We start from the raw sequence: 22,091 nt of genomic DNA on the forward strand, positions 1-22,091 counted from the left end.
ATAAAATTTGCAATTTTATTTTAAATAATAAGTTTTGTTTAGATTAATAAAATGATATACAATTAATTTTTCACATTGATTAGATATATATGATAATATCGTTTTTGTGTACCATAATTTCGTAAGGTCAAAAAAGGACCACAAGTAATCTTAAACGAAATAACACGAAGTTCTCTCATGAAATTTTTAAATCACGCGTTTTAAAACCTTTGATTCTTGATATATCCCGAATATTTACAAATATTTTATTAACCAATCGCACTTTGGATTAATAGAATTGAACATTATTTTATCAGAACAGTTACTTCAAATTTTATAAAATCATTTATTTATGTGCGAAAAAACAAAATTATAGCCTTATTGCAAGATTATTGCTAATATAGATAGTCATTGCCTAAATGAAGATTGGCTAGACCCTGAATATGTTATACCATGATTGTGATACAAAGATAGTGGTATGGTATGTAGGTATGTTAGTAGGCAACATAAATTTTGCTGTTCTTTTATGGGTAATAGAATGACCTTTAAAATTGATAGTTTTAACACATAATTCTCATAGGAAGTATAATAGTTCCTACGAAGTCGTTAAAAGGCTAGTATGTTATGTAAAATGGCTAGAAAAATCTTTATTAAAGAAAAATTCAACTCGGACCTCAGCGTTTTCGAATGAAAGTTTTGTATGTATAGAAGTATATTATATCGGTATTTTTGATGCCCAACATGCCGTATATCTATTATGCCCTAAGTTGCGACGAAATTGCGCCAAAGTTGCCGCACTATCCCTTTTTAAATGGCCTGTTGGTATGCGTACGAAGAAAGTACAGACAACAAAGAAATTTATTCGTGGAGGGAGAATCTCAAGCATGCGCGGAGCGTAGGGATCTCGAGTTTCACCGTGCTTTACTTTTGAGGGATATTGTCGCGCTACAAATACCTTAATATTGCAGTTAATTTTATCAGATATCAGACTTTTAATGTATATATAAAATATAAATCATATGCAACTGAATTTCGGTAACTGCAAGCTCTGTACTAACTGAATCGCATATTAATTGATGTACAGCTAACAGTGGTGAGATATTGTTGTCGTCTGAACAATCAACCAACGCGGTAATACATAAACGAAGCACGTTCTACGGTCGCGTGCAATGCGACAACGTCGCATTCACGACCGTGGTCGTATTTGTCGGTTGCGCTATTGCGCTGTATGAGATTCAGACGATTCAGACCAGTTTGTTCTTTGTCGCATCGCACGCACGACGTCTAGTATGCATACTTTCGCACAGTTATTGATTTCTGAAGTGCAAAAAAGGCCTGTTTTATGGAATAGATGGGATGAAAACTACAAAAACCGAGTGTTAGTGGACAAGGAATGGGAAAATGTGGCAGTAGTATTAAAAAAAGACAGTAAGTTGTCTAAATGTACTTATCTGATAGTTTGAAAATTTTAAAAATATGTTTGCTTCTTTATGTACATAATATCGTTAAAAAAGTATGTAAGTAGACGATTTTTCTCTCATCCCCGACGCTGCTACCAACGGTTCTTCCGTAATTTGATAATTCACTTAATACCAAATAATTTCTCTTTATATCATTGTAATTCGAAGTATTGTTTAATACTGTGTAATACTAATCGCACTGTCAACATTGGTTCCTATAGCTTCAAAGGCTCATACAGACGGGTCGTGCAAGACGGAGGACATCGCGCTCTCCCATACTTCTTCCGGAAGTGCGACGGGAAAAAGACGAGTAGTTACTTCTGATTCTGGCCACTCGCCACTCATTCGACTCGTCTGTAGAAGCCTCTAGAAGCTGTGCCCAAATGGCAAGACATATTTCAATAGCAATGGCTGAAACAGCACTTTGTCATATTCCAAACGAAGAGGTAATTTGTCTGAAATGGACAAAAGGGTATTTTATTTCAGAAGTGGAAGCCAAGTCGAAATGGCGAAATTTAAGGGACCAGTTCCAAAGAGAACTGAAAAAAGTGAAGAAGCTCCGTTCTGGAGAGTCTGCTAGTATATCTGTGAGCGATTACAAAGGGAAGTGGGTGTTTTTCGAAATGCTCTTTTTTTTAAAAGACACTATGGTGCTAACAAAAATGACGAGCAATTTCGACAATGTACCCAGCACGGATACATTGAATTCCGAAACGGACACGAACTCTGAAGATTTGGGGCAAGAAGTTGCGGATACAACGGAAGCGTCTGAAAGGATAACGCCACCGCGTCATCTCGAGACTTTCGATACTCATAGCTCTAGATTTGAAGAATCCCCCGAAATCCCACGTCTCCATAATACGTCAATCTATCACCATTCGAGAGGAAGAAAAAGAACATTATCTGACTTTGGAAGAGATATGTTAGAGATGGAAAAGAAAAAACTTCCGGCATTCGTCGAACACGGCCTATGCGAGAGACACGAGCAAGATGACGAAGACATGCATTTTGCAAAGTCCCTGGTACCGTCCCTCAGACGATTAGATCCTATCCGAAAATTAATAATTAGGAATAAAATTCAAAGTTTGTTAATTAAGGAGTTAATTCATGAAAATTCGAGTTTATCAAGTGATTCGCAGGCTGGGACATCTACCGGCGATCCTTTGACACTGTAATATGTATAATAGTATTACAATGTGTATAATTAGTTATGAAATAACATAAAGAAATATTTTATAATTCTATTAAATTTTATACGATTTTAAATATGTATTCAGCTTTGTCCTATATATTCCCCAATAACTTATTTATAAGCACAGTTAAAACTACACAAGCTTTGTTGATTATTCTGTATCAACAAGATCACGAACATATAACTGAATGAGATGAAAAATAAGGGATAAACAAGGGATTTCAACCCTTTTTACCGTTTTTGAAATGCGACACCCCAAGTTTTATTGTGCGACCCTCTCGAACACGATTATATATACTAATCGCGCTCTCGAGTGTTCGAGATCTGGTTTATGTTTAGCGCCTGTTATAAAACGGTTGCTAGACCCGAACGTCGTTTATACGTACTTTGAGCAAGACCATACGAGCGTTGAAACAAGGTCCGCTGTATTCGTTGTAGAAACATATTATCGTCGTACATTGAAGCCCCCTCACTAGGAACATGCGTCATTTCGATATACGGTAATATGTACATATTTCTACAACGGACATCACGCAACAGATGTCGTTCCAATGGTCATATGGTCTCGGCTTTACCGATACCGATTCCCATTTATATTAAGGCGCAAATAAGAAAGAAGCAAGACGAGCTTACGAAAGAATTTAGAAACGCACATCGGCACGGTTCTTCTACACTGAAGCAGAAGATCGAGAAACCAGCCTGTCTGAAATTAGGAATAGAATTGACAACGAAGTCGAAGATGAATGGCAATAGGAACGGAACGCAGTACAAGCGAGACAACTGGACAAGAAGGTTTATCAAGGTCTCATACTTCTTTAGGAAAAGTAAAGTAAGAAATTGGTTACTACTGCGTGCAACTTCTGACAGGACACGGAATATTCGATTCGTTCAGGAAAAGAGTTGGGACGTCAGGTAAAGTGAGACGTACTGGGATTGTGGACAAAGGCTGGATAAACTCGAACATTTTATTTTGTACTATTCTAAATGGAGTCTGGCAAATTTTTCTTGAAAAAGTATGTAAATTTAGTCATTCTTGAGATTGTTTCAAGGCGACTATAATAATTATAGTGAAAGATAGAGAGTGAGGAGAAAAGGAAATTCAAATTAGTCAAAGGAGAAGACGAAAAACGTAAATACGCGTTTCTAAAATAAGTAACAACAGTGTCATACAAACCTGAAATAATAAAGGAAGAACAAATATTAATGTCCGATGCAAATAAACGGGCCTGTTTAGTTCAAACTGAAATCCCAAGGTAGCGCATTTTATACCGTGCTGCGAAGGTGGCCATTGAGTCCGCCGTACGGCAGTAACGAGGAGAGGGTTTTAGTGGGTTTTGTCGCACATCATCTCAGACAGCTGAGCCATACAACTACATAACCCGATAGTACGCTGCCGGATATGCATCAAATGCATTTTCCTCCCTCGCGCGCGTGAATAAAGGTCCGAACGCCGTGCGTGCGATGCGACAAGAAACAAATCAGTTCGAATTACATCGGACCGACATTGGTGAGTCGTACGACAAGGTCTATATACGACCGGTCGTCGAATACTACATATTTGCGACTGGTTAACTTTCAAGATACCTTTGTCTATAACACTTATATAGTAATTAATCAGGTCCAAGTATATTAAGTTTGGTGGAGTGACAAGAAATTGAATCAGAAAATTCAATTTAATATCCAACAATTAAAAAATAAACATCTTCTTCACACCTTCCATCATAAATTATTATTATTATTCATATACAATATTTATGTATAGTAAAGAAAAAGCATATATAATAACAAATGAAATTATAAGATCATCAATTTAGAAAAAAAAAAAAAGAACAAAATCATACAATGATATTTTTTTCCTATCACGCTCGTTTTATTCCTTTCTCACATACACACATACAACTTTTTATCTCTTTCGTCCTCTTTTCTTCAACGAGTTACTTCAATTTTTATTTCTCATTGCGCATTAAATTATACCATTAGAAGGACATCGAATCGAGCCAAAAAATATTTTTCTCCCTAGATTGTTCCTATGGATTTACCGATCTTCCATTGGTCTCGTCGAATAAGAAGAGGAAAAACAAGGAATGTTCATCTCTCGTGATTTTACATTTTGTAACATACTTCGTGTGTGAGAACTCGGACTGCAGTGTTAACAAAATCATAATGCTTGCAACGTTCAAAATCTCCCCATAAAATAACGTTAAAGATTTTAAATATACCGTAGATACTGGAGCGAAAGGCAAATAAAAATAATTAATAGGTTACCAATCATGCTCTTTTATGACGTGTCTAATTAAGGCGTATACTTTATTTTACGAATAATACAGTTAAATTGATCGAATATTGTTCGCCTTCTAGTGGGCTAAAATATGGAAAGTTCATTTTCTCAAGGAAGCTATTTTGTGACATTTCTTGTTTTTTCCCCCTTATTCCTCAATTATAACTCAACGAGAGAAGTTGAAGGTTCTAGAATTCGTTTAAACAGATATCAAAGCAGGCAGAATTCTCTTTTTGTTCCTCTGTATTTCGTATTTCGTTGTTGACGTCGAACCTCTTCTAAAGTTTTGCTTTCATTCCGTTTGCATTCGCTTGTTTCAATCGTAAGCATCATCTTACTCTTGTTTCAACTTTCAAAGCCGAAGTTCGTCTGTTTACTTAATTAATCGATCGTCGAATCTATCTTTACACTTCTCTGTGTATTTAGCGCTGGATGATCTAAAAAACTATTTCTTTTCGATTCTCTTTAAAAAAATTTCGCTGATACGTTACACGCGATTACCACCAATCAACGGCGATAACAGAGCAGTTACAAGTGTTTTCCTGCGACGTAGTAAATGTAATGCTTAATTTTAATATTACCTGTATAAATATTTGAGGCTTTCGTTATTTTGCTTCTCTCTATAATTCCCCTATGAAAAATCTATGGAAAAGTCAGCTTTAGAATTAACCCGATCGCAGCGCTATCGGTGAATAAAAGCAGCACTCAAATAAATAATATCTTAATTAATAATCAATCGATTATGATTACAGCATCGACACAAGAGAGCAGTGATCATATGCTTGATCTAGGAAAATTTCTTTAACACAAGTATTTGCAATAATTTTGTTCAACGATATTTTGTAATATTCAACCATCGCGTAACAAATTCTTTAAATATATAATATTAACCTAAACTCTGATCGTTTCTTTTCTATACATGAAAATAACATTACGTAGATTAATAAAATATGTTTACAACATATATTTTTATAGTTGAGTAGAATTCTTAATTATTGCAAATATCTTTTACAAATTAGTTTGCGTATTTATCTTTATTCACCTTGCGTCACGCGTAATCATGTTTACAATATAACTTACGTATATAAATACCTAAGGCGAGTAATTAAATTCTTTTCATCCACCAAATGAAACACGCACCTTTCAACGAATATTATCGTCGTCGTTTTAATATTATTTTGTTAAATAAATAAGCAAATTCGAATCGAACGTAAGAACTCTTTGGCAATATTTACTGTTAAATCAAATATTTGGACTGTTTTTTCCCTCCGATATTCTCAACCAAATAACCAAACAATTAGAAATGGAACATACACAAACTAGAATAATTATTACCACTTCGTATAAGCTAAATGCTTATTTTTAAATTAAAGTCTCTGCATTAAAGTGTATACTTCAGTCGAAGTAAGGGTTTCGAATTTTTCATTGGCGATATTTGTGCGATTTGGGAGGAATTAAAAAGAATGTAATAAATCAGAAAAAGAACAAAACGTTGCATCCAATCAAGTATCATACAAAATGTGGAAAAGGAAAGCGTTTAAAAAACGTCAAATATGAAAGTGCGCGTCGATCAGCGGCGTGAATAATCGTTTTGAAAATTGAATTCGTTAATTTAATTTCCATTCCAGCTAAAAAATGCTTTCGTCCTGACTATGCGACTAGAATCGGACAACAATTCATCTTTCAAAGAACAGCCATTCCTGCAGAAAGTATCCATTCAATTCTTGCTTACAGATCATTGATTCGCCTAAGACATAAACAATTCTTTACATAAATAATCGAAAATCATCCCTTTTACAAGAATTAACGAAAAAGTTCAGTGGCAGCTAGGTATATTGCGCAGAATGCTCTTAATATTTTTCATAACAATACCATATACCACATACTCGATACATAATAAACATTTCTGAAATGTTTGCGTGGATTGACTTTAGAATTAATCCTAGTTATTGGCTCATGTTGTCCGTACCACGCCGGTTAATGATACAAAATTATGTGAAAGAGAATCCATCGCTATTGCTTTCCTTGTCTTGATTAAATTTATAATTTGAAGATTTATCACACCCAATGACTTGAATAAAGATTGTAGTTGTGTTCGTTATGACATGCCAAAAGTGTTTTTATTAGCAATGATTTAAATAAATCAATATAAATATAAATAACAATTTGTACAAAAGTTTCATACAAAATAAATTATGCGATATAAATATTTATAAACGAAAGGAGTAAACACTCTCTATAAGACTGATTGCACTTTGAAAGTAAAAAGACGTCGGCAAGCTGCCCGTTTTATTATTCCTAGCAGCACAAAATAGTCACGATAGAAAATAGTAATTATAAATCCTCTTCTTTCTTTTATTATTTTCTTTCATTTCTTAAATGGTCATCAATTGGGATTACGATTTCGGTTTTCGATTATTACCTATCGTTTTGTTTTACTATTTTCTACGAAGAATATCTTAGCTCGTTCTGGAGGTAGGCCTAATGAAATTTCACTTATGGTTTTCTTTCTCCATACTTTCTGACTTCTTCAAAAGTAATTCGTTTTTTTTTTTATCGTTATTCCGGTAGAACAAGACTTGGGAACAATTCTTTGTGTTTGTTTTCTTTTCTTTTCGAGCAACGTGAAAAAAGATTTCGGCTGTTCTTACGAAAGATCGATCACGATATATATTTTTTAATATTATCCATACTTTGCATATGCAGATAATTATATATTCTTTATGATATCTCAACATATTTATACATTTCCATAACAATAAATATGTCAAACATATTAAATGTAATAAGAATATATCAATTATTTGTTGGCGAATTTCGTTCAAATCTAATATGCTTTCTTCATTATTAAATAGTTCAATATTAAATAATACATTCCTACTATGTTTTTAAATATTATGTCTCCATCCTCGTTCTACCAAATTTTGTGCTAACTTCATAAAGAAGCGTAAAGAAAAAAGTTCACCAAGAAATTTATTTTGAAATCGTCCCTAAACAAACGAAAGTTTCAAGACGTCTCTAAGGAGAAGCTCCTTCTTCTTTCATTAATTCTATAATAACGTGTTCAACGCGTGAGACGCGTTAAACAAGTTATCATGAAATTTATTACTAAATTCACTGTGCAACATTTAATATTATTGTAAAATTCAATGTGCTATATTTTCAAGTAATTTCCACCCCACCTTTCACCACTTTCACTCTACTGCAACCAGTTTTTACGACTTTGAATTAACAAAGACTCCTAAAAAAAATTTTCAAGGGCCATTTCTTGAAATGCATTTCCATAACGCCTTTGAAAGAAATCTTATTGAAAAGCGTTTTCAAGGAATGTTCCTGGAAAGGGTCTATAGAAAAAGTTTTCAAAAATTGTAGTGTGCATTAATTAACCTTGAGCTTGTCATACTCCACTGTTCCATTAGCGTAAACCTTCTTCCCTACTTTGTTATTAGATTTAGATAGATAACTCTTCTGGAAAAATTTAGCGAAGAGTACAAAATAGCTGAAGTACATGAGCAGACTAAGTTTGACGTTGACACGCGTAATGTGGCAATCGATTTGGCCACTTTCCAGGTACTGGTGAGCCGAAATATTTATAAGGCAACCAATAACCATTTGTGCTAATTGTAGCGTAGTGATCAGCATGGCGATCCCCTTTGGTGGTCTATATCGCATTGCTTTCAAAGCGTAATACGTATACATTATGGAGTGAACAAAGTAATTCATTACGACAAACCACCTGGCTGATGCTGTGTATTCCGAATATGAGAACCACGAGTAGAGAAGAACCGTTATATGATGATACCAATGTAAAAAGATTAGTGGCTGTTTCCGTAGCACGATGAAGATTGTGTCGCCAAGTTCTGGAAGCTTCGACAAGACAAACATCCACGTCCAGAAACCGGACACACAGTCTTGTTCAATGAAGCTGGAAAGAAAATATGCAAGCATTAGATCAAACTGTCCGGCTTTGAAATTTTTCAAATATTCGTATGTCGGGGGTATCGAGACCGCGGTACATTTTCATACACATTCAATACATTTCATATACATTAAATATACATTCAAGCATTGAATTCTACGCTTGAGTAAGACTTTTAAAATATCAAATATAAGAAATGGTTCCATGATAATATCTAACTAATAAGTAATATTCAAACTATTATGAATATTTTACAGAATAAGATAGAGAAGTGAAATCACCTTGGTATGCAAACACTATGGTAAAACCCATAATGCCTTAACACGTGAATCAACTCTGGCGCTGTTCTAGTAAATCCAATAATAGAGAACGTCGCAAGCAGTGTGTTCCATAGTGCGAGTATGCCTCTCAGTTCGAACTTTGGTCTATTCGACATGTAATGCTGTCCTCCAAAAATTAGGATCATATAAATGCCACAATAGTAAAAACAGTTTGTCCAATTCTTCGTCATCCATATCTTAGTATCCATATGAATGAATGTCTCTTCGAAGTTGAAGACATACGAATAGTTAGGTACAGTGACCTCCATATAATCCACTTTATTCATCTTGAAGTATCCTTTTTCTATCCGCTAGCCGCAGAAGAGTTAAAGAAATTACACTTCCTCTTGCCTCCGTCGCCTATTGACTGGAACAGAGAAGAAAACAATCTTTCAGATATTTTTTTAATCTAGAAAATTAAAATAAAAATTACAAATCTTGCAAACGATAAATTATAAATAAGATACAGTAAGGTATGCTACAACGAATACGAAGAAATATCGGCTACTCCCCCCATTTGTTCATTCCGATTTCGCTACGATGATTGAGAACTGCCACCAACCGGCAATCTTTTGAATCTCTCTTTTCCTTCCTTCTTTAGTAATATTTATTTTCAAATAAAAGAGCGACTGCGTAAAAGAGTATTTGCTACCGAATAAAGAAGTTGACAAAGAATATTTGTCAGCAAACAAAGGATAAAGGGCTTCTAAAGATATAAATGAATAAAAGCATAAATCTATAATGTGGCATGAGCATAAGAAGAAACTACGACTTGGTATGTATAATTTTCTATATAACGAATCGCGCAGCATATCTGTGCGCAACAGTAGTTGTTATTATTATTACATGCCATATCAACAAGGATTATCCCGCTTCTTCAGCAATCGGACGACACATCGATATCGGCACATGTTTGTTAGTTAAATATACATGTAGAGTGTTTCAGAATAGGTGATACAACCAGGCAGGAGCTTATTCTACGTAAGTCGAAACCCTTATGCAATCGCTTGCTGACAACACGTGTTAAGTTCACGATGATGTCGCAAGAAGACAAAGCGTCTTTTTTTTTTCTTTTTTCTGTTTTCTTAGAGAAGTTATTCGCAGAACTTAAGGATCGTATATACACTTTCCAGAGCATTTTGGTTCGGTTGAGATAAGGCTGAGATGAAATAAATATTTGGTCGAAGCCGCGACAGCTACGAAGACATTCTCAAGGTCATCTTTCCACTCTTAGTAGAAGTCAATCGCCAGGGAATCTTTTGCGAAGTTCAAACACCTACGGTGTCAGTTTTCGCAACAGGATAAATTCTGGTTGTACAGCACGTACTTCGAGTCTGATAAGATATATTACTGTGTTAATGATATAATCGGATAATTCCTTGATAAGAATCGAAAGACCACGGTACAAAGTTTATAAAAGTTTTCGAAAGCAATACAAAAATACTATCGATGATTAATTTAAGAATTCGAGTCTCACGGAAGTATTGATATTTAAAAATATTCGATTTTATTTTCGAATCACCGAAAATAGACATTTTATGACAAAGTACCATTATCTAATAGATCGTGCAATATGTGAGAAGTAAACGCCGAAATTAATTGGATATGATAATATGTAATTTATAGTAAACTTAGAAGTAGAAAATATATGCAAATAGAAACAGCAGGCAAATTATAAGAACGAACGAGCAAGTATGCAAAACAATTTCGCTAATTTGTACAAAGTGAAGTGAAAATTAAAGCAATTTGCATATAAACAGCATACCATCGTTTAGGAAAATGTGATAGTAATTGCTATGCAGTAATAAGGTTAAGAATAACACTAGCTTGAAAACATAGTAAAAGCCAACATTATATCAAAGAAATATTATTACTTTTTTATTTATATTCATAACTCATTTATTATACGAGCTCGTAATAATAAATGATGTTTTATTGCCTTCTATATTTATAACCTATAAAAAGAGCGTGGAGTTAATAACCTAAACACTTGGCTTGTTTATTTATGCATACTGCCACAGATTATATAATCATCAATTTATTAATGATTGATCAAATATACTGTCAATTACTTAATTGGTGAAATATTTGTTTTATAATTCATTTGTATGTAGATTTCCGTGTATGTAATTCTTATTACATAGAATCTATACAGTTACACTGCAAATATTAAGTTTGCAGCAATAACCATGTACAATATATTTTATTATATATGTATTATTATTAATCAATTTCAGTGGTTTAGAATTGGTTTCAATGTTAAAGTTTAATATTTGTTATGTCAATCAATTATCTATGTCTCTAATTCTGATCTAAGTAGTCCAATTTATAAATCCTCTTATTATATGATATTTCGCATTTTAGAAAATTATATGAATTTAATAAATTTATGTGATAAATTTATCATAGTAAAATTCAAATATCCAGAACTATTTCCTTTTTCATGTTATCTATACATCATACAAATAAAACAATATAAAATATAAAATTTGCACTCCCTGTGAAAACAAGTCGGAAATACAGAATAAGATTTATTCATAGGATCATCCACTCCTGAAAAAATGGCGTTTGAAAATTTGTCAAGTACGGGTTTTATCACGCAAATTCTAAAACAATTATGCGAAAATTTAAAATACGCAAATACAGGAGTATGTTGTATGATCTATGACTCTTGAAAGTCCAAGAAGCGAGTGAATATGCATACATATATATTAATGCACATTATTAGATATTACTTTATTTACATATTCAAGTATTCCTTTTCAACGTCAAATAATCACTCGAATGAAGTATAGTTTCCAGTTAAATGAAATAAATCAACTGCTTATGTATAAGTATCGTAGAAAATAAAAATTCTAATAAAAAATCACATTACGTGTGATACATCACTTTTTAGAAGTCAAGCTGATTAACTATTCGTTTGGTTATGGCAGGATCTATAGTAAATAATTCACTTCTAAAATTTGAATTTGTCTCTTCTCTTTGTTCCTCGAAAAATTCGATAAGACAAATCCTTCGCAATTCGAAGATTGTAGCTCTTCCCTTGAGATTAGAGTTCGATATACGTACGTATGATATATTCGATTTATATATACGCACATGATACGCATATGATATAATTCTTATAACGAATTATGTCATACTTATATATATTTGGAAAAATTACAATCGGTACTTAAAATTGGTTTGCATTCATTATCTTTTAATTTCACGATTGTAAAAGTTTTTAATTAAAGAACAGTTCGATTATTAGGTTAAAGATCAATATTATACGTGGTACTCATTTCATATGTAAAATAATCCATAATGACATGTATTAATTAAGCATACCGCTGTACAGTGACCTCTATTGAATTGCAATGTTATATTTATTTAGGAGTAGTGTTATTAAATTTGTTATTTGTCATTTTTTGTAATGTATTAACATTTCCTTAATATTCTAAAAGCATTTGTACCACTCTGGACGAGTAGTGACGTTACACAGTGTCTATATAGATTTCTGTCTCTATCGTTCCATGTATTCTAGTATAACTTATTATCAGCGTTATAAAGCTTCTTATAATTATTGCAAAATTTTGCGGAACGCAAACGAAATAAGATAATTTTTATAAAAAATCTGTCGTACAATTAAATTATGAAGAAATTTTGTACGTATTTTTAAGCTACAATAAATAGTATTTATAATGATTTAGAAGTATTGAAATACTTATAATCGGCAGTGCATATCAAAGCGCGGGCACACTAGTCTTCGAAAGTTCAACTAAAAGTCGCCAGATGTCTCGTAGGAGGCGCCAAACTTCGCGTCTACGAAATCTTTTCTATTTTCTTTATTATTATCATATGGCTTGGATGACTATTCTTCTAGATTTACCAGCGCGAAAATATTGCATCAGAGTATTGGTATTATCTGCACTAATGCGATTTTCAAACAATACGAAGTTAAATTAGTACCCAGAATTCTTGCTTCTTTTGCTTTCTATAATAACGAATAATGGCGGGAATAATCGTTGCAAACTCACTTCTCAAGAAATTTAAGGGAAATTAGCTGTCAACTCGATTAGAAATTAGAATATCTGCTTCTTTTGCTTTCTTCGATAATACATAACGATAAAAAACTAATAATGTGTTCATAGGGTGCATCATCATAGATTATGTACACATCATGTATTAAAAAATGTATTGAAATACATATTTCTTTGTAAAAATAATACGTGTAAGAATATATTGCAGATATAGTACGTATTAATGAATTCTTATAATACAGCTGTATTATTTCTTTAATTATTGAAAATGCGGAAAAATGTTTTATATATAATGGTAATATTGACAAATATATCTTGCATTTTGTTATAAATTCACTGTTTCTTTTTCAATATGCCACAGTTTATACAATTTTAAAAATGCTTAATTTTTGCCTATTAAAAATAAACTTTGACTTTTAAATTAAAAGAATTTTATACATCCTATACATCAACACAACATACATAAAGTATATTTTTTGTAGTACGCTGTAAGTTATTTGTGTAGCGTGTTATAATACTCTCAGGAATGACAAATAAAACGTTCAGAAATCGAGCGGAATTATTTACGAAACGTGGGGCTTAGAATGACTGGCGTCCGGTGTATCATATTCGATACAGATATTATGTTATTAAAGTGGTAACTTGTTAATATTTGCTTTTTCTTATGAGTAGCTTTTTTTTAGCTTAGTTAAAGTAACTAACAAGCAAATGGAATAACTAAAGTTTCGTAATTATATAAATTATATAAAAATAAATCATATGCAATTTTTCATTTATTTACGTATACGTATATATTACGTATATATACAATGTCGGTTCTGAACAGCAAATTGACAGTACGTGGGAGATTTTAAACAAATTTATGAGTCTAATATCTAGCAGGTTTTCCCCTCGGTGAATATACTCTAGTCTCATCATACCAAGGGGGAAATCATTAATTTACACCGATAGGTAATATCAAATAATATTTTTTTAGAACTCATTTTCGAAGTGGAAGAATTTGATACTCTATGAAAATAAAATGGCAAATCTGATAAAAAAAAAAAAAACACCATTGGAAAATAATATGTATTGTATATATCTTTCAGAGTATAGATAATAATTTGCACATGCAGAAACTCGTTAGAATTTGATTTTCTAAGTTTACAGTTATCTAAGAGTGACAGTTTATTAAATCTTTAACTTTGTTTTGATGTCAATCGCAACTCTGCAGGATGAAAATTTTATTTTTCAAAGGAAGATTCTATATAAGGTTGTATATGCTAAAACTGTCAAGGTTATCTATCTTATTATTTGAAACCAGCTATTTTTTTAATTTTTAATAATCAAATGTTATAATATTGAAATTTAATATTCAAATGGCCGAAAACTAACCAACTTAAGTCTTACTATAGCGCCGATAAAGTTTCAAGCGATAAATAATTCTATCGCTGTCGGTGACATCTTTAATTACAAACTGTACATAAATAAATAAATAAATATATATATATAATATAAATATTGAAAACCGTTGATATAATAATCGTCGATATAAACGTTGAAAAATTGTAATAGAAATTCACAAATGACGAACGACAACTCTGTATTGTTAAAGACTATGTGCTTAAAGGCTCGTTTACAATTATTATCTTAATTTATTCCGTGGTATACCTCACATAATATTTCACACCACGACCCACTTTTCCTAATCACTCTCTGCCTCCTTTCTCTTTTTTCACTGCGCTAACAGCCTTTAAACATCCAGACAGCGAGACTTTTCTCGCATTTTCCATTCAAAATTTTATCCACCTCTAGAGAAAATATTCATTTTGAACGATAACCTACATCGTGACACGTAGTTCATTTTCATTTTCTTACGCAGCTCACTTCATCATCAATACGATTATTGCTATTCCTATAATTATTACGTTTCTATAAATAAATGAATTCTTGCTTCTTTCGTGCGTCGTTCTAAATGTATATTATCTTGAAATCTGAAACTCGATATCGATACATCGGGAGTTATTTTTAGGACTATGATTTTACCGAAGAATGTTTTAAGTGAAAGTTGAACGGTTCCGGCGGGACATAATTTAACGTATTATGGGTGTTTTTTTGTCGGAGGATGCGTGGAACTCGTACAAAGGTCAAGTTCGTTTCTGTAAACGGTGCTATATTTCTTTTTACATATTTATGTGTACATATTATATTCATCGATTCTTCGGAACATTCTACGTGAAATTAGGGCGGAATATTTCAAAAATTAACAATTCATAAGATTTCGTAATATGTTTTAACGTAGAACGCATCGAAGAATCTATATGTGCAAGAAAGAAAACGCAATAACAACTTAAAAACTTGACATATACGCGTGTCCTCTGTGCATCCTCCTACGGAAAAATTAATCGCGTCAAATTACGTTCCCCTCGAAACCATCCAACTTTTATTTGAAACATTTCTCGAAGTGGTTTCAATTACGCGCCAATTACACGCGTTCCAATTAGGTTTATCTATCAGCATATGAAAAAAAGTGTAAGTAACAAAATTTCTGAACTGAATCTCATCAATCTCAATGCGAACGTTGAACATTTATGTAAATGTGTTTGATAAATCGAAATATATTCTAATAAAATGAAGTTAAGGAAAATGAGTTGCTTATCATATAGAATAATTTATCACAAAATATGCTAAATCTGTTATTAATAAGATAGATAATATATATGTATCTACATTAATGTCACACTTAATAGAATTTACGATAGCTTCGAGTTGATAGTAAAAATACTACTATTATCGTAAAGATAGTATTTTCCAAAGGACGAATTTCACTGAAAGAAGGCCTCATTTCCAAAAGAATTCGTTTTGAAAATTGGAAACAATTTGATGATCATATTCCATTATCAATTGCCCTTGAATAACGCTTGTTTCACTATCTATCGTTAGGAATAACGTTTCCAAATTGACGCTAATGTGGAAATAGAAAATGTCTGCCGGAGACAATTGAAAGTACGACGGGAGTCAAATGCGCTAAACCGACCAATAAAATTCGTTTTCTCCCTCTCTTTCCTCGTTGCAAGTTAACGCAATGAAATTATATATTACTGGAAAGTTAAAATACCGATATGCTTTACAGTTGCGAGTAACGACTCAACTATAACTTCTTTTCGATGACTATAAATTATTCTTGAGAGGCTTATCGCAATTACAAAGATAGATACGCACATTAATTGGAAACGTCACAATGCGATAGCGGCCCAAGTCTCCTCGTACGGTAAGTTCCATAACCTCACTTACAACACTCGACTCGTAAAAAGTACCAACAACTTTTTTTTCCTCTGCATGTTATTAACTCAACAACTACAAATTTTTAATAATGTCATTGTGGGCATAAATGAGCAATATATATCACTGACAAACGTGACTTCTTTCCTTGACCCGTGAATCATATCGCGAGTCTCACGCGACGCCGTAGGGCAAGAGGTTAAACGATCTGGTAAGTATCATCTAGCTATTATCAACAACAAGAATGTCAACAAGTTGGGATTCTCACGCGACTCGTTCCCCTTCCATTTTTCGATCGTACGTTCACTTGACAGGCTCGGATTGTGAGATCACGATTAAACTAAGCATAGGTTCGATGAATCAGGCAAATTTCGAGTGCGAATACACGTGAACAATAGCCATTCACTAATTGGGTATAGGTTAGGAATTTATCTGAACAGTTATATAGAAGGAGATATATTTACAGGAAATTGTCTCTTTTCTTAACCCATTGTATGTAATAGCCAGCGTTGTTATAACTGGTAAAGGAATGAAAGAAGGATAGAGATATAAACCACGCTGTTGATATCCGACATGCATGAGTTACAGGACACATATAAAAATTGATATACATTCGTATGACATTGAAGTTTACGTAAGGTGACATCAAAAATATTATTCTTAAAACTATATGATATTTCATTCTGACATGTTTTCCCCTCCATGTTTAGATCTTTAGAGTTTTGGCAGCTGAAGTTACAAAAAAATTTTTTACCTGTTACATAACTTGTAGCTGTAAACAGTTCTGGATTCCGATTAAATTAATTTAATTGCATCCAATATGCTAAGTATGCTAAATATTCTTTAGATGTGGAAGATCGCGTTTGACCGGTTTATCAGTTTATTGCATCGACCATTTTAAAGAATTCCACGAGAAATGATATGATTTAATTTCTTATTTCTATTCTTTTTTAAATAAATATTTTTTTCTTTTTTCCTCTGTTATAATCCACCAATCGTTTTGAACAGTAAATTTTCGATAAACTCTACGAAGAATTTGGATGTCATTTACTGCACCTATTACACTTATCTATAATAAGTATTAACTTATTATAAATAATTAGCCATGTTACTGCGCCACGCCAGAAAAATTACTGAAAATTCTCAACGCGAGAATTGATTGTAATTTTAATAAATATTTTAAAAAAAAATTTACTGCACCTACGACCGCGCGCGCCCTCTTAAGTAGGGCCGCCATGATGCAACTGTTAACTCGGCAATTAAGAACAGAGTTTATGAGAAAGCATTGAAGATTAGTTTATTTCAACATATCGCTACCGCCGTTTACGGAAAATGTCGCCGTCCACGGGCTAATTTATGAATATTAAGAATAATTTATAATCATTGAAAAGAAATTATGGTTGAGCCGTCACTTATAATTGCACTTAAAGCAAATGCCATATCGGTATTTCAACTTTCCATAAATATACGATTTTACTGCATTAATTTAAAAAAACATTCTCAATATACTATAATGTAATACGATATATATTTCTATATATATGTCGGAGATGAAAGGACAGTGAAAAATCCCAATACCCTAGTCCAGACTTTCACTATAGCTACACTTAAGGTTTTTAAGGAGTTCTCCCAATATTCTAGACGGAAAGCCCCGCTGTCCTTTCATCTCCGACATATATAATAAAAGAAAATGTTTAATAGTTGTAAATGTTTGAGTACAAGCGATTTTTAGACCTTTTAGTCTACATACGTGTGACGCTGAGGGCTGTAGAAAGCAACTAGCGCGTCATATGCGTGTGACGCGTATAACGAGAAAGATAAGCTATGACTCAGGCATATCGCCATTCCAATGCAATAACGACGTAACTGCGAATTTGTATTTGTAAAATACGTTACTGCTCGCGCATTAAAATCTAATGTCTCATCTTCCGACTATAAAAATTTCATAACTTTTAGGGCACGTCCCTGGTCACTACGTGGCCGTTAACAATGCCGTTATCAAAATATTCGTTGGCTATCGCATTTTGTAGCAATATCAACGTACGTAAAAACGTTATGTTCGGTGCAGGCGAGAAACTTTTTGACGCTGTTCGATAAAGTTTTTTTTTTCGAAACATTAAGTCGCTTGTTGAGCAATGTTAATCAGAAAGTCGATAATTCAATACTTAAAGAAATATAAGAAATAAATAATATTTCGAACACGCTTTGAAAATTACAGACTAACTAGCATGAACCACCTATATAGTGGAAAATATATCTCGTTAGTAGTTTTAAATATAAAATTCATATTTTCGACTTTGTCTCGACAATTATTCAATTTCGAACAAATAAGCCTCTTTAATTTTAACGATTTTATTTGAACACATACAGTTTTACTAATAATTACTTAATGTGATGAAAATTAAGGGAGATTCGTTTGACTTTGCGAGGAAATAATTTTCATTACACTGTCAAGTACATTACATTAACTAAAAAGGAAGTATTTTCGCATGCATATAGCGAGATACGTTTGTGAGACTCGAAACAGTGTGTCAGCACAACCGACATTCCGATTTGCAAGAAGGAAGAATGAATAATGTCAGCACAACTGACATTTCCATTGTGAACAGGTAAAATAACGTATTTCATTCAATTCGCTGTGTAGAGTTAATTCATTTATAATATGAATGGATAATTACATACTGACAAATGGGGTTATCATAATTGCATTATAATTGCGATAATCACTAAACGATTATTTATTTCGTGCACGCGACAGGAGATTCAGTTACTATAGAATTTACTCTGTTTTATAGTGAATTCTTGTATCATAGCTTTAACTTTAAATTCGATGTCAATACCCTCGAAATAATTTTACTTTTCTGCGGATTAATTAAGTTTACGAATTAATTTGCAAGTCAATAAGTTCCGAATACATAATACATACTAATGGAAGGAAATAAGCTATAAGAATTTAAAAACGTTGAGAGATTTTTCGGTCAAATATGAAGATAAAAAAGGCTGCATTGAACATAAATAAATAAGATTATTTCATTTTTGTAGAATAAGAATTGCTTGATACGTAACGTAAATGAGCGATATATAATTACTTAAAATCGTGGAATTACTGTTTCTTGATAGTTATATAAAAATTACAAAAATATAAAGTATTACTAGCGAATAATATCGTTATTAATCTATAAAACGAATCTGAATTCATTTCTTCAGAAATAAAATCTAACGAAGAAAAAAACTGAATTTACTTCGATAAAAAACATTTCATTGTTACATAAGGAACAACGTCCTGTTCTATAATAAAGATAATCATCATGATGTTTATTTCATCTTATGTAACTGTATTAAAATCGTTTCGTAATAATAATAATAATAATAATAATGAAATAAACAGATCAAAGAATACAAAAGAGACGAGACGAATAGATGCATAATTTTATGTTCTGTTTCTATCTGAAACGTGTCTAATGGAATTTAAAGATACTCGTTGTGAAAGTAAGGACGAAAAATATTACGAATAATTGTTATCAGATAAAATAAACATAAAAAATAATTAAAAATACAGAACATGATAAAGCTGTTGCGACATGAAAATAAAAGTGCAAAACAAGATAATTTTTGCGGTAAAAATCTATCGTACGATTATACGTTATTGTTAGGAGGAAATTATTTACGTATTTATGTGTTCGAATATTAACACGAGTAAAACTATATGCTAGTACAATGGCAGTTATTAAAACCGTTCGATGACAGTGTTACCAGAAACAGGGACAAGTGTCCCCCGACGTTACCATTGCCACTCTACCCCTACGTCGCATGTCTCGCTCTTGCGTCTCTCCGCGTCGCGTCTATACAACGCAACGTTATTTGTACACCCGTCTCTCCTCTCCCGCCGCCATTAGCCGACAGTCTGCATACAACTACAACGATAGTTGTAGACGCGACGAGGAGAATAGAACGGTAGTGGGGGAACCTGAGGGACGAACTTGTCCCTGTTTCTAGTAACGCAGTTCGGGACAAGCAGGGCGATTCGGATAACTGAATCGTTCGGATAATAGGAGCCCACTAACTCTCTCTTCCACTATCGTTTCTTCGTTCGTATAGGTGATAGGAGCTAATGTTCGTATAACTGAATTTATACTCACCTATTCGAATACATAGGCGGTGGAGCAATAAGTTTAACACGTTGACTGCCGCGCGTATTTTCAATGAAATCTCCTTCGGGCCATGAGTGCCGTTGTACCAAGCGTACTCCGCCAGGTACTCCCATCGATATTTTAGAGAACTTAAAATCTATACTCTAATTCGTTACAATGTCGAAAAGAGAAATGGAGAACTTATTTCTTAGTGAGTCAAATAGCAGTGAAGAAGAAGGCTTTTACGAGGATTATACAAATTCGGATAGCAGCGATGAGGAAGAAATCAGATTTCCTAGAAATAAAGATATAAATAGAGTTACATCGTCTGATTCTGATTCGGATATTGATAAGCGTAATCGTAGTGACATTGAACGTAACGAAGATACTGTTGACGAGATTTTACAAGAATTGGTCATTAAGGAAGAAAGAAGAACTGATGATACCGAGGAAAGTACGATTCAATTTGATGAATGAAATGAATTTAGTGGTTGGCAGAAATCATTTCCTTTCCCCAAGATAGACGGCCTCATTAGGCAATTACCTGGCCATGTCAATCCATATGATGTGTTTGAGCTGGTCGTTGATGACGAAATAATAAACTTGCTTGTATCAGAAGATTGCAACAAGGAAGAACGTAAATATTAGAAGATTTAGAGAATTATTAGCTGGAAAATTATTAGGGTTGTCTGAAAATACAAAAAATCCTTGTCTTCGACGGAGTCAGCATAATATCGCCGTTCGGAAAAATAATTCCGGAAGAAACATTCGACGCGCGTGCAAACTAATTCCGGAAGAAGAGTCAGCATAATATCGCCGTTCGGAAAAATAATTCCGGAAGAAACATTCGACGCGCGTGCAAACTATGTTATGCGGATAAAAGACGTCGAACGGACGGATCAGACACGGGAGAATTTAAAGAAAACAATAACTTGTTATCCAATTTGTCCCGACCAAACTCAGCTTTGTATAGAATGCTTCGAATTTTTACATTCTAAATAATTTTCTTAATAAACCATTTTCGTATTACTCTTACAACAATTCAATAGTTTTATTACTTCCTGTGGAATATCTTTTCAAATACCTACGGCGATCCTTCTCGAGTAGCCAAATAAGCGTCACCCGAATACGCGGCCCTATCAGAAACTTTGCTGTCACCCGAATACGGGTGACGTGTCAGTCAACGTGCTAAGGAGAGACGTCCCATTCCTCGATCATTAACCCTTTTAGTGGCGGCCGAAAGAATTATACCTAAGCGTATATTATAATATATTATATATTTTTTATTATACAGGGTGGTTGGTAACTGGTGGTACAAGCGGAAAGGGGGTGATTCTACGCGAAAAAAGAAGTCGAAAATATAGAATAAAAATTTCTTTTTAATTTTTCCATCGAGACAACGATCTACAGTGAGATCCGTTATAACGAGACGCGATAAAGTGGACGCGTACCGAGCGAAAATTCAAAGTCGATTTTCTCGAAAACAAAGCCTGGAACGAAAAATTTTTATTCTATCTTTTCGCCTTCTTT

General features: G+C 33.1%; 3 protein-coding genes and 3 long non-coding RNA genes across 7 annotated transcripts in view; 5 read left to right on the top strand and 1 right to left on the bottom strand.

Annotated features, from left to right (window-relative positions):
• The first annotated feature begins 68 nt into the window (after positions 1 to 68).
• LOC100743556 lies at positions 69 to 3,450 on the top strand. 2 transcript variants are annotated; one of them, XM_003490208.4, is made up of 2 exons: positions 69 to 1,407; positions 1,926 to 3,450. In XM_003490208.4, the coding sequence occupies exons 1-2, from the start codon at positions 1,269 to 1,271 to the stop codon at positions 2,612 to 2,614; spliced, it is 828 nt and encodes a 275-aa protein (XP_003490256.1). In that variant the 5' UTR covers positions 69 to 1,268; the 3' UTR covers positions 2,615 to 3,450. The 2 variants fall into 2 exon arrangements, with proteins under 2 accessions (XP_003490256.1, XP_012242138.1); XM_012386715.3 differs by having other exon boundaries at positions 1,268 to 1,407; positions 1,661 to 3,450.
• A 499-nt stretch (positions 3,451 to 3,949) lies between these two features.
• LOC117151757 lies at positions 3,950 to 20,201 on the top strand. The gene is made up of 3 exons (XR_004461868.1): positions 3,950 to 4,851; positions 5,885 to 5,888; positions 20,188 to 20,201. It is a non-coding gene; the product is annotated as an uncharacterized LOC117151757 (long non-coding RNA).
• Positions 6,028 to 22,091, bottom strand: part of LOC100746103 (elongation of very long chain fatty acids protein 6) — a 27,773-nt gene continuing 11,709 nt past the window's right edge. The window contains exons 2-3 of the mRNA XM_003490229.4: positions 9,110 to 9,515; positions 6,028 to 8,834 (exon numbers count right to left, since the gene is read on the bottom strand). Of these exons, the coding sequence (XP_003490277.1) occupies positions 8,288 to 8,834; positions 9,110 to 9,435 (873 nt within the window). The 5' untranslated portion in view covers positions 9,436 to 9,515 and the 3' untranslated portion in view covers positions 6,028 to 8,287. The remainder of the gene's footprint in view (positions 8,835 to 9,109; positions 9,516 to 22,091) is intronic.
• Positions 8,833 to 9,301, top strand: LOC117151761. The gene is made up of 2 exons (XR_004461873.1): positions 8,833 to 8,994; positions 9,086 to 9,301. It is a non-coding gene; the product is annotated as an uncharacterized LOC117151761 (long non-coding RNA).
• LOC117151762 lies at positions 16,338 to 17,457 on the top strand. The gene is made up of 2 exons (XR_004461874.1): positions 16,338 to 16,420; positions 16,898 to 17,457. It is a non-coding gene; the product is annotated as an uncharacterized LOC117151762 (long non-coding RNA).
• Positions 20,423 to 21,259, top strand: LOC112212983. Its single transcript, XM_024368267.2, has one exon. It carries the CDS (start codon positions 20,739 to 20,741, stop codon positions 21,036 to 21,038), a length of 300 nt encoding a protein of 99 aa, XP_024224035.1. The 5' UTR covers positions 20,423 to 20,738; the 3' UTR covers positions 21,039 to 21,259.

This window comes from Bombus impatiens, unplaced genomic scaffold (assembly GCF_000188095.3).
Source record: "Bombus impatiens unplaced genomic scaffold, BIMP_2.2 scf_0417, whole genome shotgun sequence".
Taxonomy (NCBI): domain Eukaryota; kingdom Metazoa; phylum Arthropoda; class Insecta; order Hymenoptera; family Apidae; genus Bombus; species Bombus impatiens.